The following is a 19263-nucleotide window of genomic DNA, read 5'->3' as shown; positions in this document are numbered from 1 at the left end:
AGCAAATAAGCTAAAACCTGAATAAAAATTCTGTGTGGTACTATTCTTTGGAATTAAGAAACTATAAAAAAGATGAAATTAAATTAATTTTGACCTTCTTACAAGCATTTCATCTTTTCACTACATTTGTTTTCTAAATCTATGGGGACAAATCTTTGGCTGTGGTTTGCTCCATGTTTGTTTTGATGTACTTTCATTTCAGATCACAATATACTAGCATACAGTTAAGAAAAAAACCCAAATCAGTCATTTAAATATTAGACTGAAAGATCCTCACAGACAAAGAATTATATTTTATATACAATCATTGCACTGACTTCTGATCCTGGACATTGCAAGAAAAATAATACATTTATAATATGATCTTACTGAGGCATGCAGGAAAAGTCTGTTTTGCAGAATTTTATAGGACCTAAGACTCACAATAACCTTCAAAGCATCCTCTCTCACAATTGGTTTGAAGAAGGAGGAGGTTTAAGTGGGATTTTACTGATCCAGGGCAAAGAATGCAGTATTAAATTCCATTTGTATCCTGACATTGGTTCTCGGGTCAAGCTGTTCACTCTTGAGGCAATCTATTAAACATTGAAATTCCAAGTGAGTTGAGAAAGAAATTGTTTTACTAAAATGTGCACAAAATTTCATATTTCTACACCTTATCTTCAATTGTGCCTGAAGTTTCATAGATAATCCATAGGGGCTTTAGAAAAGAAATTCAAAATTAAGATTTTGTTCTAGGAATAAAGAAAAATAAGACAAATACATACGATATTGCAGCAGCATGTTGACTAATTTAGTTAAATCTTATCTGAAAGCATGTTTCATACTGAAACTTTCTCAGCCTGGTGCCTGAGATCCATTGTCCAGCTTTAGGTTAAAAAACAGTTCAAGAAAAAAAAAAGTGAAACAATCTGTGCAGGGATGTTATGAGCCACTTAATTGTTTTTGGCTTGCATGGAGGAAAACACTAAATTGCTGCTATTCGTGGTATCAAATGGCTACGTTAAGCAAACAGTGTTTTTCCAGACAAAGAGATTAGACTGCAGTTAACATCATGCAATCATTACTGAAACAGAAACAGATATGCTACTTCTGTCCTTCAGCATCGTTGAGTTTGATCTGATTACTTGTTACCTACTATCTATCCTTTTGAGAATGGGAATTTCACTTAATTTTAGGCATTTAACTTAAGGTAGTGCCTAGAAAATTACCTTAATTTCTCCATATAACAGTTAGAGAGGGAGAGAAGACTCCAGAAGCAATTCAGACTTTTCCAGGTCTGACCTATCTTGAGATCTTTCTTGCTGTTTCGTTGCTGTATAGACATCCCAGGTTTCATAATTGTCTAACATAGACACCTCAGTTATATTCCTAATTTCAGTGGAGTAAACAAAGGCTTTAGCGTTTTCAGTCTATTTTTTAAATCATCATCAATTTTATTGGCACTTTCCTGAGTTAGCATTTTTCCTTACATATTTCCCTGATTTTAAAGTCCTCTCAACGGTGATTCCTCTTGTACAATTGTCAGAACAACCTGTAAGCCTTGCAAATATTTATCTTTACTGCTCAGCTAAATGGCTGACATTTGCCAACTCAGGAGCTTAAAACTAGGCTCCTGAGTCTGCATTTAGTTTTCTTCAGTGATATTTTTAAAATCTTGGCCAAAACAACAAGTAATGTAACTAAGATCCTTCATTTAATTATATTTGTGCCTGAATTTTAGGTACCTAGACACGAGGGGTCTTGTATTCCTACTCTGTGTATCTAACTGTGATCACCAGCCTAGGTAGGTACTCTTAACAACATGTTCATGGTAAAAAAAAATCCCAAGAACAACTGGCAGCAGGTCCCATTAAGCCCCGTACCTTCCTTTCATCAGCAGTCATTGGAGCCAGTTGGAGTTGGTTACAATTGATGCATGTGTTTGAACTGAGCCTTAGAAAACATGGCGTGTTCTGCACTATCTCAGCTTTTGAGTGACTCTTCCTTGGGAGCATAGTTGTTCCTTCTCATTATAGCAAATCTGTTCAGCAGTTACAAGGGGAAATCCTACTGTCATAACAGCTAAAGCATTCTTAAACTGCGTAACAAACTGGGGCTGCTTTTTTAGAAGAGTGAAAAACTCAATCTTCTTTTGAAAAGGCATCTTGTTCAGATTATAATGGACAGTGTTATTACCATGTATTACAGCAAACTGTATGATGTAACACACCCTCTCTTCTCTTGGGAGTGGTTTGCTCTTTGTAGTATATGGACCAAGAACAAGACTCAATTACCAGAAATTCACCTCTCAAACTGAAATTTCTAGTGGGTGATTTGTTTCACTTTAACAGATTGAACTACTTGGTGCGTGTTGTAGAAACGTGCTGTCTTCTGTTGTTGTGCTGCTTGAGAGCCAACAATGAAGAGGCCTGTTGCAGGCTTAGGTAAACTCTGAATGAATTGGTCATGCCATGTTAAAGCAATTAGCGCTTCCTGACTAGCAGAGAATCCAGATTTGCCAATACCTCCCTCAGGCAGCTGCTTGCTTGCGGTCACAATTTAAGTTAATCTCTTTCATACAGACCAGAGGTTTTGGGCCGAGGAAACTGAAGATAGGATTATATTGTCCTACGTTACCTATAACAATAGTGAGTACAAAACCATAGAATTTGGACAACTGAATTTCATATTCTGTCCTAGAACTAGCACCTATCTTTCCATGACGACATTTTGCCTTTTGGTGATCACTTGAAAAGAGGATTGCGTTTGTCACAGTAGCCCCAAACTGGTACACAATCATTTGGGTAGGCAAATCCAACCTATCCATGCTGATGGGTGAGATTTGCAGTACGATCTGCAGATCTTCACTGACGTGTTACCCACGTCAAACGCATTCCCAAAGTCATGGTGTTCTTTTGTCCAGCAGACTTGTCTCTGTTGGAGGGGATGTGAGAGCCTGGAGTGTGCCAACAGGCTCTACATGCTCTGACCAGCTTGTGTTTACAAGATGGTTATCTTTCTGTGTAATCCTTTTCTGCAGCCTTCCCTCCTGCCCTCCCCAAGATTTTGCTCTTTTTCCTTCTTCAGCTCTTTCTTACAATGCAGCCGTTTTCCGAGAAGCCTGAGCCAGGGTTACACAGCTGCGCTGTATCAGACCCCACCAGTTGCCCTCTAGTGCTGACACCTCCCTGCACAAGGGAAAAACTGGGTAGAGTGCCACAATCCCTTACAAAGGAGAGACAAGACATTTAACAGCAAAATATTTAAAACAATTTATAAAGAATCTGTTTAAAAGGCCACTCCAGCCTGAAAATAAAGAGCAAGCCAACCTGGTCATAAGTTAAAGGATGGGGCGTTATGTCAGGTAAGAAAAGACAGTCTGCCTTGATTAAAACATGAAGTCAGATATTCAGTTCATGAAAAAAAAATCTCACATGCAAAAAGAACCCAAACATTAAGTTTGCAAAAAGAAGAAGAGTGAGAAACCCAATGCGTTAACCCCCTCACCCAATGCTAGAGTGGATGGAGAGCAGCCTTGACGCTTGTTTCCACTGGTAAGTCGTTGTGGGGAGCAGTCAAATATGCTACAAAGGCTTGAGGCTGCAAGTGCAAGAACTGGAAGGATCTTGCGGTGCACTGCTACCATATTGATGTGTGATGGGTGATTGGCTGCTGCTCAGCTTCTGGCTCGCTTTTCTGTGACTATCTCCTGTCTGCTAATGGTGTCCACTGTCGGACATCGTATATATGCTAAGCAAAGCCTGTATTTTACACTGCCGCTCCCCTTCAGCAATGTAACTAAGCGAATCAGGCTTCTGCAGCAGCTGGAGAGGTGGGGTACAGCAAGAATTCCTCCCAGTATACTTTGAAGTTTCCTTCTTTGGATTCTTGTCTCCACAGGCCTTATTTAGTACCCAGGAGAACATGCCAGACTGCTTTTTTTGTGGATGTTTTGCAAATGAATTCCTGGTGCAGAGCACAGCTGTAGTCTGAGTTGCACAAGATTATTATATTATACAACTTCAAAAAACCCTGGGAAATAGTGAGATCTCTACATGCGAATGAGGAGGAATGGTTCACATCCACGATCTCTGTAGAACATGGGGCTAAAAAGAAACTGTCCTGTACTTTAGGATTCATATGTCAAAGGAACTACTTTGTACGCCAAGAGTGAACTGATATCTATTGAATTTGGGAAGTTGAAGAATTGACTCCCTGGGCTGATAAAAGGAATAAACTGAATTGACAGATCCACCTGTTCATTCATAGTTTCACTGAATATTGCTCTGTTAGAATATGCGGAGTTGGTGATGTGGTCCTACATGAAGGATTCTTTAAATGAGTGCCACGTAATTGTGATTGCATAGGATCTGTCTAACACACATTTTACGATGGATCTGGAAAAAAACGATGAAGATAATTTACCACATTCAAACCTTGCTTCAAACTAGATGTGAGCATCTGCCGTGTATGAATACCTCATAAGGCTGGGAAAACAAAGGTAGAAGGATGTGACAATTCATTGTTACTCCCATAAATGGTGTTGACTGTAGAAATTGTTGTGCCTTCCTCTTGCTTGCTTAGTAGACACATTTTTGGAACAGATCCTGCATTTGGATTATGCTGTTAAAATTTCTGAATAATATGTATACCTCATGGGTCTGTTTTTCTTGTAATGGGATTAACGCATTTCTTGGTTTCGTGAGCATCTAGGTACCTATGATTTTAAAGTATTGAGGAGATCTCAGGCCTTTCCGGTATTGTTTCTGTTAGGCTTGCTAAGGCATAAATATTTTATTTCTTACCTAGATTTCAGTTGATGGCTTCAGAAATATTGCCAATGGGTGCAGTGGGATTCAAGATTTGCTAATCAACAAAATGCCGACTCTTACAGACAGATGTATTCAAGTAAGAAATTGAAAATAAATCTGAACTTTGAGAAACTTTCTGATGTTGGAACTAGGTTATCCTCTCAACTGACTTTAAAGAAAGTTATGCAGATACAATTTAAGAGGAAAATTTCTCTCCTAAAACATTTTAAAAACTATTATCTACTTATGTTTATAAATCTTGCTCACTTGCAGTCACTTTCAGAAACTTTCAGTTGTCTTGTCTTCCTTTGCTACATGGGTATGGCTGAATTATGGTCTTCCAGTTTACAAATGAGAAGTTTTCATTTTTTAAAGTGCTGAGTATAATCTATGGGAACAGCATTCTGCTACCGATTTTACCCATCAAAAAAGAATTTTCAGTCTTCTGCAAAAGTGATTGTTAACTAGATCACTATATTGGGTGTCTGCCATACTTCATGTCTCCAGTTACTTACTTCTTTTCCTTATGTTCCCAAACATAATAAATATATGGAGAATTTAAGTTGTTTATATACTGCTCACTGTCTAGAAGTTACTGTTAAAATGGATTATAACTATTTGTTTGAAATGGTAACATTTGGTATCATATGCAGAATATTTGCTGATCTTTTGTTACGTGACAGCATAGATATATGAAAATATTATTTTGCTTTTTCCTTTCGAAGGCTCTGGTTGAAAAATGCCAACAGATAATGTCTGTTGTCTTTCTCGACTCTCCACATCTTTCTGATACAACTTTTAAGGCCCTTGCTGAATGTAAACTTGTCAAGGTCAGCATTGAAGGTTAGTATAATCACAAAATTATTAGGATGATGTACTTTTAAAATTCATCTAGATAATTTGAAATAAATAAGAATCTTTCAACTGATTTCAGTGGGTATTTGGATCAGGCCCTTAATGTATGTCAGATGTGTAACTTGCATCTTTATATATTTCAACAGGGAATAACCAAATTACTGATTTAAGTTTCAAGTTGATGAGTAAATGCTGCCCATACATCAGGCACATTCATATGGCTGATTGCCAGAAGATTACAGATGCTGGTCTTAAGATGATTTCACCATTGAAGCATATTCTTGTACTAAATGTAGCAGACTGCATAAGGTACTATATCACATCCATATTTCTGTAAACCATTGTAAAGGAATTTTAGTAAAGTTAATTATATTCATAATTATAGTCATAATAAGTCCTGTTAGCACATCTTTCAGTTTTAAAAATAAAGTCTTAGAATGTTGATACATGTATATTAATATTTAAAGATATTTTATACAAGTATTTTTTGTTCCTGTATCATGTTTTCAAAAATCCCGTCATTATTACTCCAGTTCAAGCAGAAAAATCAACTGTAGGTGTAATATTAGTTAATAGCTATGGCATATTTTAGTGCTGGAACGTGGCTACGAAGATGAAAATGATAACCAAAGACAATGCCGGTGCCAAAGCTCTATTAAAATTTAGATATTGTTTAATTTCGTGAATATTAAATAATACTTTGTAACTATCTAGTACTAAGATATAAGTAAAACTGCCAATTTTTTATAATTACCAAGACAACATTGTAATTTATGTTGTAGAGGAAGGATATATTTTATGTGAAGACTGTTTTCCACTTAGGTGTGTCATGTATCAGTAGAAACAAAGAGAAATGAAAGGGCTGCCAATGCTGCACGCTTGTTCCCTGTTTTGTGGCACGGTGGTGGGGTCAAGGATGGCAGGGAACAGGGAAGGCAAAACCTCCAAACCTTTTGAAATCAACAGACCTATGAATTAATGCAAACAAGCTAGAATTGCTGCTTATCTTAAAATTTGTGACTTCACGTGAAGTTTTAGAGATCCTGCTTTAATGTGTAACTAAAGTACTTTTTGTGCCTCTTAATGCTGTGTAAAAATCTGATAACATTGCCTGGAGATGCGCTGAGAAGTGCTGGAGTAATACCATGACATCATGTTGGTGGTTCAGCTGGGCAGATGGGACAGCTGCCTGCATTTTCTGGTTTAAGTTTTAGAAGGCTGGATTTTCCAGTCTGTTAGCCAAATCTTGGGCTGTGAGTGTGTTTGCACATGTGTCTACTGTCTCTGCTCTGAAGAATTGCTGAATTACCTTAACAAAACTTTTTAAGCAGTTGTAAAGCTATTGTAAAACTCTGTGTTTATATTATTGCTTTTGCAGACACTTGTAAAAGTTTCAGCATTAACAAATCCGTAGATCGTAACACATCTAAACTTGGGAAAGAGTTTCTCGAGAGAGATATGGAACTATAAAAGGGGGATCGTTAGTACTTATGTTTCTCTTATTTGGACAGTGTGTTGCTATGAAAGTTCACATTGTGAGTTAGAAATGTTTAGCAATTTCTCGTAGAGATCAAGGGAAGTGCCATGCTGGTGGTAGAATCTTAAGAACAGATTTTGAAATGCTTGGCCATTCTTAGTGCTCTTAATCAGTTTCCTTTTTTTCATTGGCATTATATCTTAGTCTAAGAGTCTTAAGTTTTTCTAACTTAGTCATATGGAAAATTTTTTGAAAAATGAAAGGAACAGAAAGAGCAAATCTAACAATTTAGAATTCTTAAATTGCAGGAAGCATTTGACTACATGTAAAAAATGAAGAAAGAAAATTAACTGGTCATTATTATTAGAATTAAGAAATAATAGAGATGTGAGTAGAAAGGTGTATAAAAACGGGCACAGGCAATGTGGTGGCTCATACCCTTGGCACATTTTCCCTGTTTAAATATGTTATCTTCATGTATGATAAAGCAGTGTGTGGCCTGTGTTCTTATACAGTTAGTCAGCTGAGTAGAGAACCTTAGCGTGTGTATTCACTGCACAATTATTTCTAAAGTTATAATGTGGCTATTTCAGCCCTGAAGCCCAGCACAGTTAGAAAATATCTATTAAAGCCTCTGCATTCCTTACAGACTTTATGCAAGTTAATTATTCTGAAAGTATATTTCTTAAATTTATCTATCTTGAATGAAAAACAACTGCACTGTGAAATAACACCAAAACTACTACAGCAGTTGAACTATTGCAGAGTGATTACTTTAACACTTTATGAAATATAGCTCCATCTGTAGCTTGTGGTCACATAATGAGGCTCTGTTCAGTTTTATTAGTAGTGCTATTCCTACCCATATGTCTCTAGGACTTTGGGATTTGCAGTGATTCTTTGTGCTGCAACAAGCTGTACAAGCCAAAATATGATTCTATCCTTCAGAATTCTGGGATTAATTTTTTATTCATCAGGGAACACGGAAGAAATACTGGGAATGCATTGAAAAGCTAAGTGTACAAATAATGTTAAACATACCAGAGATATGAACTATATTGAAACACTTCCCAAGTTGTAGTCAGCTCTCTAACCCTCTCAATTTGGCTGAAAGATTTTCTATCTTATCTATACTTAATTTTTATAACTTTTGGGTACATTATGAGTTAGTGATTTGGGTGTGATATATACAATCGATTAAATGAAACACTCCAAGGAAGAATTCGGGTAAACTCTTTATGCATGTGTATAGAACTACTACATACATATACTACCTATGACTTTTGCTTCTGTGCTAGAAATGTCCTTTAAATTATTTCAGTTCCTTAAATTAATAAAGATACTAAAACAAATACTACTCTGAAATGTTTAAACAGGTTCTGATACTTTCTAGATATGTTTTCCAAGCTCTGTCTTTTGGGGTGCTGTCATATCTGAGTGGTGGAACTAATGGAATTTCTCATAATCTCCAACAGACTTTTTTTCAGAAAGTTCTGGTTTTCAGCAGTTCCAAAAAGCAGCATCTTTCTAATCAAGCCATTAATTATTCTGACTCCTTTTTGGGTTTAAAAGGCTATTAAAAATACCGTGATTAATTTCTGCTTATCTGCAATGTAGGCTGCTGAGTGCAAATTTTATATTGATTTGTATAGAGTAGGAAAAATACATATTATAAATACTGCCTACATTTCTCTTTTAGAATCAGTGATGGAGGTGTAAGGCCATTTGTACAAGGTTCTTCAGGAGCTAAGCTAAGAGAGCTGAATTTGACTAATTGTATTCGTGTCACTGATGCTTCTGTCACAGAAATAGCACAAAGGTACCGTAGTCCAGTACAGTATTTTTCTAATGTGGTTAGACTTTCAGTGTATTTCTAATGTTAAAGTTCTTAATATGTTAATAGGTAAAATTATACAGCCAATTATATGCAGAAAATTGTACTAGATAAATGACTAGTCCCTTTTGGCATTGTGAATCTCTTTAAAAAAAAGATCCATTCTATAAGGATCTCCTATGAGGACAAGCTGAGACAGCTGGGATTGTTCAGCCTGGAGAAGAGAAGGCTCCAGGGAGATCTAATTGCGGCCTTCCAGTACCTGAAGGGGCCTACAGGAAAGACGGTGAGGGACTGTTTATCAGGGAGTGTAGTGACAGGACAAGGGGTAATGGGTTTAAGCTGAAGGAGGGTTGATTTAGATGAGATGTTAGAAAGAAATTCTTTACTGTGAGGGTGGTGAGGTACTGGAACAGGTTGCCCAGAGAAGCTGTGGATGCCCCCTCCCTGGAAGTGTTTAAGACCAGGTTGGATGGGGCTTTGGGCAACCTGGTCTAGTGGAGGGTGTCCCTGCCCATGGCAGGGGGGTTGGAACTAGGTGGTCTTAAAAGGTCCCTTCCAACCCAAACCATTCTAGGATTCTATGATCCTATGATAAAGGGGAATTCATCACTTTAAATATGGAAACCTGAGAAGTCTTAATTTTAGGGGGAAATAAAGTGCTTAAATGATGGTTGTCAGTGCAAAAACTACGTTAGAAGATTAGTATGTATGTCACATGTTTGTAAACTCAATAAATACTCATGTCTGCACAAAGAAAAAGCACTCTACTGCTAAACCTCTTCAATTCCAGTTCCTCGGAAGGAGTTTTGGTGTTGGCAATCAAAAGATAATATTTAAATCTCCAGAGAAGATTGGAGTGAGTCCTTCCACTCCTTACTAGATGTCTCAGAAGGCCCCTGTTTATGCTTTTGTACCAGAGGTTGTGAATAATTGTAGCACGCTTACTGGTAAGCTAGGGAATGCCTTCTCTGTTTGAATGGTGGAGTGTTACCCCTGAGGCTCTGAGCATAGATGCACTGCTTGAGGAGTCAGATGTCTTAGGTCTTCTGGTTTGATTATGGGAAGATACAGTTTACAGTGCTTACTTACACAGTAAAACTCACTTTTCCATGTATGGTCAGCGAGTGCTGATTTGCAGAACCTCCAGCGTGTTCATTTGCTGTAGACCATTATTGGCATAGCTGTAGTTGGTGTGGGTATAGCCATGGGGTCCTGAATTCTGTTGTTGCAGTGAGCTTTGAAGTTCTTGTGCAAGATACGACAGATTTGGAGATGGGGAAAAGTCAAGCACTGAATCAATTAAAAAAATATTTTTATGAAATAGAGCTCCTTGATTTCCATATATTGATTTGATTGCTGTTCATGCTTTGAAATATTTTTGATGATTATGCATTATGAGTGGAATCCTTGGCAATGCTAGATATCAAGTCTAGAGTGCTTATTTTCATAGGTCCCCTGAAAAAAAACTCAGCAAGGGTTATTACAAAAATATACTTGCTATATTACACCTCTATAACAAAAGTGGAAAGCTGACATTTCTGGGTTTTTTATTTAATTAGATGTCATGAATTGACCTACCTACATCTGCGTTACTGTGAAAATGTGACTGATGCTGGAATTGAAGCCTTGGGAAATATGTCGTCATTGATATCCATTGATATCTCTGGAACCAGCATCTCAGATATGGTATATATATGATTATAGAATGAAGAATGTGTTTACTATTTATCTAGGCTTTCTGAAAAAAAAAAAAATCCATTCATTTAAAAACCTGCATGAATATGAAGCAGTAAAGTTGCAGTGTCGTTAAAACATATTTTAGAAACATGTATAGTACAGTATTAGCACATGTATAGGCAGTAACCAATAAAAGGTAATTCAGAAACAGCCAGAAAAAGGAAGTTCAGCTGCTGCGAAGCTGATCTGAAAAGAATGTTTGTTAAGCAGAATTTTTTTTTGCTCCAGGATGATTAGGCCTGAGGAAAACTGAAAAACTGGTATTTTTAACTTTTAAATTTTTAAAAATTGGGGTTTCCATAAGCTAGATTTTATGGTGAAAAATCCTAAATGTTAGCTCTAGCAGAGGCACTGCTCTACACTGAGGTCTAGAAAATAATTGCTAGTGAAAGAATTACTAACAAGATATCTTCAATATGTCAAGTTGCTAAGACTCTGGAAAGCAAAATAGTGAGGGTGGGAGCCAGGTTAAACATCGCAGGCTTCCACATTAGATGTTCTTGGCAGGTCCTGCCTTGTGTGCAGGGTTCAGAGCCAGTTCTGCTGTTCCTTTTGGGGCAAACTCTTGTCACTGAGCATACAGAAATCAGAAGTCAAGGAGAAACCTCGTTACAAAAACTTGCCATAGAGACTATTCGCTCAGTCACTGTTTGAACAGAATTCTGACCAATAAGTTTATTATGTGGCTCTAACACAGAATTTGTGAAAAGTAATTAAAAGGTGAAAAAGTAATTAAAATGCCTGTATCTTTGATAGAGGCTTGAAAATAAAAAAAACCAACAACAAAACTAAGCTAAATAAAGAGTGTTGGGAAATCCAGGAAAACGTCATTTAATGTGATAATTTAAAATATCATAAAATTATGCCTGAATTAAATTTATGCTGCCTTGAATTACAGTCCCACAATGTGTCACCATAAATGTTTTCTTTCTCCTTGCCTGCCACAGCTAGTCTTTTAAAATGCTGTGTTGCTGCTTACTCTGGTTTTCACATAGCACAACCCATGACCTCGGCAATAAGCCAAGCTCTTTTGCTTACACTGCATTTCTAAGGCTTCCAGTTTCTCTTTCCCACAAGACAGATAGGTTAATCCAGAGATTGACCATTTATCATTTTTGTATTTTCTGATCTGGTTGCTAGTACTAGCTACAAAACTGTTACCATTTTTGCTGTTTGCCTTGTTTAAGCATATAACATTCAAGCATGTGTAATAAATACTTTTTCTAATCTTAAAACATTATTTGATAAAAGGAAATCTATCAGTCTGTTTTGTAACAAGCTCCTATTTGCATGTTTTGACTTTATATTATGTATTTTATTAGTGTACAGAGGAAGTTATATTAAGATCTCTTTCAATTTAGACTTTGTAAGTATTGCTTTAAAAATGTAGCAGAGACCACAATGTTTTATGTGCAGTAATTGGCACCTTTACACTGTGCTGATAAAGAAAAATTGTAAGGGTCAAATGCCTTCCTGCAGCCTTTGCAGCAGATCTCTGTTGCTTTTGCTGTCTTGCTATTTGGTGTGGAAAATGTAGAATGTACAACATAGATTTGCACTACACAAGAGAATTTTCCTTTCTGGTTTTTCAAATGACAGCAGAGTCATTCTGCCCATCAAAGCAGAGCAGAATTTACCGCAATAAGGATGACATATACTTACGGGAAGGACAGGGTAGGAAAGATACAGTAAAGTCAGATTTTCTTACAGAGTTGTGTCTCAGGTATCAAAATGGAAGGTTTTTTTCCCACTGTTAGTGCCTTTTTCTGTAGTTACTCTGATGCCCAATAAGTGAATGTTCCTGTTGCGATCTGTCTTTCATTCAGGGAATTTTGTTGCATTTGGAAGAAATATGTTGACTCTTAGAGCTGTACCTGACAAGAGATCTTATTAATTAAAAAAAATAAATAAATGACAGTACCCTGTAGACTCAGTAAACAAGAAATGTAGTGCTAATAAGAAATGTGTTAAAAGTCTCTCTCATATTTGGAGAAGTTTATTTTGCTTCTCCTGAGTCTACTCCTCAACAGAAAGACTGGAAATTGAATACAAATAATCATTGCATATATTCAGATTTTGGTATTGTGTACAAAGTTATGCATTTTACATAGAGAGAAAATGCCCAGGCAAACTTCTAAACACAAGCTAGAATAAGGCAAAATTCATTGCATGTTTAAGGGGTATGTGTGCTTAAATGTCTTGCTAAATAAGTCAAAGACCGTTCATTAACAAAGCCAAATATCATCCGATGAAGAGGATGTCAGCTTTATGCATGTGAGAAACTGGTGGCATACTGAAGAAGTTATTGTACTTTTCTCATTAGGGCTTTGACTATATTGCTCTTACTCTAATAAAATCTATAACATTAAATAAACCCCCCCCACAATTACATTTAAAATATTAATTTATTCACTCAGCTATTTTAGCATTCATCCTTTTACATTTCAGGAAATATTTCCTTCTTTATTCAAAATTGATTTAAAAAAAAAATCACACATTTTTAAGTCTCAGTAACTTCTTTTAATAGTGGGAAGGACATTTGTTCTGTTTTTGTCATTCCTGAAGTACTAGAAATTGGTTTCTTAGAGTTATAAAAGACTTAAAAGAGACTTAGAAATTAAAAGATTTTCAAATTAGTGACAGCATTTCTTTTAAAAAAAACAACCCGCAAGGACAGAGCAAAGATGTTGAGTTCTTTGAAAAAAATACCTTTAAATTCTTTGAGAAAACTTTTTTTTTTTCTAGCTAGCCTCCAGTCCCTCATTGTTTTCCCTCACAAGAAATTCTTTACTGTGAGAGTGGTGAGGCACTGGAACAGGTTGCCCAGAGAAGCTGTGGATGCCCCCTCCCTGGAAGTGTTGAAGGCCAGGTTGGATGGGGCTTTGGGCAACGTGGTCTAGTGGAAGGTGTCCCTGCCCATGGCAGCGGGGTTGGAACTAGGTGGTCTTAAAAGGTCCCTTCCAACCCAAACCATTCTAGGATTCTATGATTCTATAAACTCCCTGGAATAGGCACCATAGTGTTTTAAATTGTGATTTAAATAGCGTTTAAATTGTTTGTATGGTGAACATGGTCATGAGTGCATAGATAACATCACAAGTCATTTCAGATATCACTGTAAAGGTATTTACAATATAAGCAAGGTGTTTAAGCTTCTATTATGGAGGTGGAAACATTGGCATTTATGACCAAAACCTATTTGTCTTTCTTATAAAAGCAGACTCAGTGGAAATGCCTCCATGAGTTAGAGAAGCAGTTTTAATTATAAGCTTTAATCTCATGCTCTCCATATTTTTGTTAAAATGTCTTGAACTTTTTCTGATGTCCATATGATACAGCTTTGGCAGCTTTGCTCCAAGTCTGAGAGTCTGAAAGCGTGCAACTGCTTTGTTTTCCTCATTCGACACAAGCTGCTGATGCGTATGGCCTGGACCACCCATCTTTTTGGGACATTAAAAAAAATTAACTATAGAAGAGTCAGGACATTTGAAGAAAATGTCTTAAGACCAGCAGGATTTAGACAGAAAAAGCATAGCAAAGAATAAGAAAAGGAATTGTTTAAGAAACTTAGTTGACTCCTGAGTTATACAGAGCATCCAGCAACAAAACAGTAGATGCCCTGACATAGACTCAGGGAGCTTAATATCAGTGGTGAATTATATCCAGTGTAATAATGAAAGAGAAAAAAATAGCCTAAACCATAAAAAATAGGTAAAATACTTTAAAAATGCAAAGAACCCTGATACACTCCTGAAATCAAAGATAAAAAGGAAATATGAAGCATACAGAGAAATATTCTTTGCTTCTGCATTTTCTTCTGCAATGACTGCCACGCAGGAAATTCTGTCTCGTAATCATTTAAGGTCCCATTCTCTCTTCTGGCTGAAATGCCTCCTCAAGAATTAGCTGTGGCATCAAGTCAGTTCATCAGTCACAGAGTTCTTGCATGCTATGTGTAGCTAATTTTTAAAGTTGAGGATAATTTGTAATCATTGGGAACTCTGGAGTAGTGGTTAAATGGACATATAAACAGTTAGCTCAACTTTATTTTCTTATGTGTTTGTACTTAATGGTCTTCAGATCCTGGCTAGTCCTGAAGGCCAGGCTGCAACATAAATATTTACCAGTATTAAGTTTCTAAATAGGGGGAAAAAACTCCCAAAAGTGGCATTTTGGCTTTCCACAGTTATCAATCTATGGTGACTTGAATCCATAGCCCAGCTCCGCGTTTTGGTCTGTTAGAAAATTAAGCCAGTAGGACTGAGGAAGAGCCTTGTAAAGTTTAAGAACAAAATATTATCAGGTCTAATAGATATAACCAGCAACAGACTGCAAATGAATTAGTTGCATTTGATTTCCAAAGGAAAGGATGTGAAAAATCACGTGCATTCCTAAGGCAGGGAAAAGGAAATGTTAAAATATATTAAAGTGGGCTCCAAATTCAGATGTTAGCACTGTAGTTTGCTTGGGGGAATAGAGAAAGAGAGAATTTGACCTGGAGACTTAGAAACTTAATTCTTCATAGAAATAGGAAATACTAACGCAGAGGGTCATTACAATCGATGCCAGATGTGCTAACACCTTGAGTCCCAATGGAAATCAGTAGGAATTAAAGGTACTTAGCAATGTTGGAAATTTGGCTCGATATTTTTACAGGACATTTAGTTACAATGGAAGCCGTGTTGTGTGGACTTAGTGTCAAGAAACAATGGCAACCATATTTCTTAAGTTATGATCTGGTCTAATCGCAAACGGTGTTAGGTACAGAAATTAAATGTTATGGCATTATACGCTAAAGTCATACAGGGGGATTTCTGCACTGCAATAGAAAAAAGTCTCTACAGTTCCTGTAAACAGGGCTGACCCACCTCTATACCAGCTCAGGTATTGGAAACAGTATAGCTACATTTGCTTAAGAACGTACCCATTTTCCAGAAGGTGTTTGCTATCTGAAACTGAACTTTGTTCTGCCACATGTGAACTGTTATTAGCACAATGATACTGCATGGTAGGAGTTAATTCTTCACTTCCAGTAAGTGTTTGATCCATGAAACTGGTGCCTGAGAGTGGCTAATCTGTGCAGAAAGCTGAGTGTTTTAGAGAATAGAGTCATTTAATATTAAAAATGGAGGGTGGGAGATACCTCATAAGAGCTGTCTTCCAAGATTGGAGTCACTTTGAGGTCAATCTGTTTGGTTTGGGGTATGAACAGGAAGTAACATCTGTATATCTCTGGAACATAAAGATACATTACAGATGCTGACCTTTAAGGTTACAAAGAGATATGTGAACAGAAATCTCAGAAGAAGTTGAAAATAGCATAGCACATGGTTATTGTTAGCAAGAGACGGTACATTCATTGCAGTCTGCAGTTGAAAGGCAGAGACTTGCAGCTTGTGAATATAAATAATAAAAAGATATTCTTTGGTATGCCATAGCCTCAGATGCCTTTTGTCTCTAGCAAGAGAAGACCATCACTGTCTGGTACAACAGGTACTCATTTTCTCATCTACAAAATCCTTGGCAAAATAATAATAAATGATGTTCTGCACATGTTTGTAGGCCTCACCTAATAAAGTAAATGTAACAGAAGAAAAATGTAAAAATTGCTTGAGAAAAAGAGCTGTTGGAGAAGAATAAGAAGTTTCTTGTAAAGTTTCTAAATGGAAATGCTATACAAGAGATGTAGGACAAAGTCTTCCCTTTTTCCATGACAACAGAAGATTGTTCCAAGATACGTGGGGTGATTTCTTTATGTTAAAGAGAAATATGGGTTTGGAAACACATAGAGTGGGTGATCCTGGTCTGTATGCTGCACAGTATCTGTTTGCTTGCATCTATTTCCAGGAGTTCCAATGATAATGTGATAGCTCTGACCAAATCTTTCAAAAATGTCTGGAGGCTTAGTATAGAAGATAAAAGTCTCTAGAAATAGGTCAGTATCCTGGATGGGGATCCCTGATGTTATTTATCAGGGAATACTTCTGAGTAAATCAGGAAGTCTGATAAAACTAGTGAAAACTGGCTCCTTTCTATATGTTAGATATAAAAATAATAGTATAACATTTCATATAGATTAGACTTCCTCTGTAAAGCTTGTTTGAAGAGGTTTATTTTTGGAAATGTAAAAGTTTTGTAGTTTTTCTATGTAATTGACAGTTCCTAATGACATTCCTTGCCTTCCATGTCTTTGCTCTTCCCCTTCTCAAATGTGGAATTATTAATGAAATTATTTTCATTGGAAAAAAAAATAAAAATTCTGTGATTCAATGTCACTCTAATCATATAAAAGTACTGTAAGTTAACTTTGAAGTCATAGCATTAGTTGTCATGTAGCAAAAAAATCTTTATAATATTCTTTAGTATTTTATTACCAAGTACATTAAAATGGTGCCATTTTTAAATAAAGAAAAATGCAAGAAGAAATTGTGTCCATAAGGTCACACCTGTCACTATCAGTCTCTGCTGTAAGGAATTCAGGCTCTGACATAAACCCATTTGGGGCTTTAGTACATAATGGTTTTTTGGTCTTGAATAGGAGTGCTCTGGTCAACAAAAATTTGAAATCTGTAGATATTCATGAAGCTGTTGAAAGTAATGGTCACCACATAACTGTGTCTGCTGAGAAAAATGCAAATGTCTTTGTTTGCATAAGTAGCCAGGATTGGAAAACTCTTTCATTGTTCCATTTTTTGTTTTTATTCAGCCTGTGAGATTTCAGGAATTTGCAAAATTTGAACTCCAGCCACACTCTTCCAGCATTATCATTACAGTGTCCACATCTGGATTCCAGACACTATTTACATGTGCTTATTTTTTCAAGATGATATTTCCTCTCTGTGCAGTGCTGTTCACTGCCTAATTGTAGATAATTTATTAATCATAAGGAATAAAGTGATAACATTGCTTTTTGGTAAAGTTTACTTTATTGATATGAAGCGCAGAGATATTCTGGTGTGGCTATCAAAATACATTTTACAAAATCGACATTTAATTCTCCTTCAGATTAGAGTTTAGGATCAGAACATGGTCCTGTTTCCTGGTGTACAAGCAATAAAAATCACAAAGCATCTTCGGATCCTTTTGCACTCCTAGAATAGGAATTTACCAAAGTTTTCACCTCCCTATTGTCTTGAATGTGGGCGTTGTTCATGCACCTATAAGAGTGACTGCACCATTTCAAATGTGGTCTTGTACCATAGCTGTAGCCATAAAGCCCTTACTGGTAAGCAAATCATAAAGGCAGCAATTTTAAGATATTATTTGGTTGTAGCAAATAGTATTTTGTTCTTGCAACAAAAAAAATTTGTGATAAGTTCTTTCAAACCCAAATTTTGGAGGAGATCTGTAAATGTATTTTGCTTTGTGAGAGTTGTGGTCTGTGTCCTCTGGAAGTATTTCACACCACACATCTTTTCCTCAGTTTCTTTCTGAACAGGTAGAAGAAGCTGACTTTTTGCTTTCTTAATTGAATTATTTCTGCAAAGAATTCTTAACCCTTGTACATACTTCAAGCAAAAATCGGAGGATAAACGATATGCATTCTGCTGAAGAGAATGTCTTAAAAGGTGTTGCAATTCTTAGAAGATTTAACATACAGACATTGGATATTATTGACCATCTTAACATATTGAATGTAATTACATATAATTGCATGTATTGATTTTTAAGATTAATTTTTCTGGAATTTTTTAGGGCTTGAGAGCCCTTGGCTGCCATGGAAAAATAAAGGAACTTTCTATATCAGAATGCAAAAACATCAGTGATACCGGCATTCAGGTAAAACCGCCTCTTTTCTTGGTATTTCCTGGAAGCCTCTTTATTTCTTCAAATTAACCATGTCCAAAATGGATCTTATTTTACTCTCTACATTGTCATTCATTCTTCATTACACCGTTGTACACTCTCGTTCTTACAAATGATTCTCCCCTTTCATTCCTTTCTTCTTTTTTTTTTTTTTTTCCATTCCTTCCATGAATTGTAATGCATCTTGAATTCTGCTTGGCTCTGAAATTCACTCCACAAAGGCCTTAATTTCTACTGAATTGTACTGTGCAAATTGCAATCTAAATTGCCGGTACTATTACTTCTTTCTTGCTCTACAAATCCTTCATCAATTTCTATCTAGCATATTTTTCCCGTTGCTGGCGTGGGCTTTGAGGTCTTGCTTTCTGCTTCCTTACTCAGTCATTTGTTGAATGCTGTATTTAGATGACTTAGCACGCGTAGCTCTATGGAAGAGTTGAATTTCTTTCAGTCTGTTATACTTGGTTCCTCATGTGCTGCTGATATACTGCTACACATCATTACCTCTTAGTGACACAAAAATATGTCTCAATGTACCTCTAGAGGCATATTTCTTACCAGCATAAATGGTAGGATTACTAGGATTAAAAATAACAAATTATATTTCAATAAGAAATATATGTGCATCTTCTCCGGATTGAACAGATGTATTACCTGTTTTATGGGAATAATAGCACAAATGGCACTGTGTCATTATTTGAATAAAAATTTTAAAAATGTCCTACGAAAACATCAAATGCATAATTTATTCATATCTA

At 36.3% G+C, this 19263-nt stretch overlaps 1 protein-coding gene across 1 annotated transcript in view; it reads left to right on the top strand.

Annotated features, from left to right (window-relative positions):
• The window catches only part of FBXL13 (F-box and leucine rich repeat protein 13), a 92582-nt gene that overhangs the window by 55226 nt on the left and 18093 nt on the right, over positions 1–19263 (top strand). Inside the window, exons 13-18 of the mRNA XM_054800998.1 lie at positions 4792–4890; positions 5519–5636; positions 5795–5957; positions 8825–8944; positions 10522–10648; positions 18395–18478. Of these exons, the coding sequence (XP_054656973.1) occupies positions 4792–4890; positions 5519–5636; positions 5795–5957; positions 8825–8944; positions 10522–10648; positions 18395–18478 (711 nt within the window). The remainder of the gene's footprint in view (positions 1–4791; positions 4891–5518; positions 5637–5794; positions 5958–8824; positions 8945–10521; positions 10649–18394; positions 18479–19263) is intronic.

This window comes from Grus americana, chromosome 1 (assembly GCF_028858705.1).
Source record: "Grus americana isolate bGruAme1 chromosome 1, bGruAme1.mat, whole genome shotgun sequence".
In the NCBI taxonomy this organism is placed as follows: Eukaryota; Metazoa; Chordata; class Aves; order Gruiformes; family Gruidae; genus Grus; species Grus americana.
The sequence above is the reverse complement of the archived record's forward strand: the minus strand, read 5'-3'. Positions and strand labels throughout refer to the sequence as shown.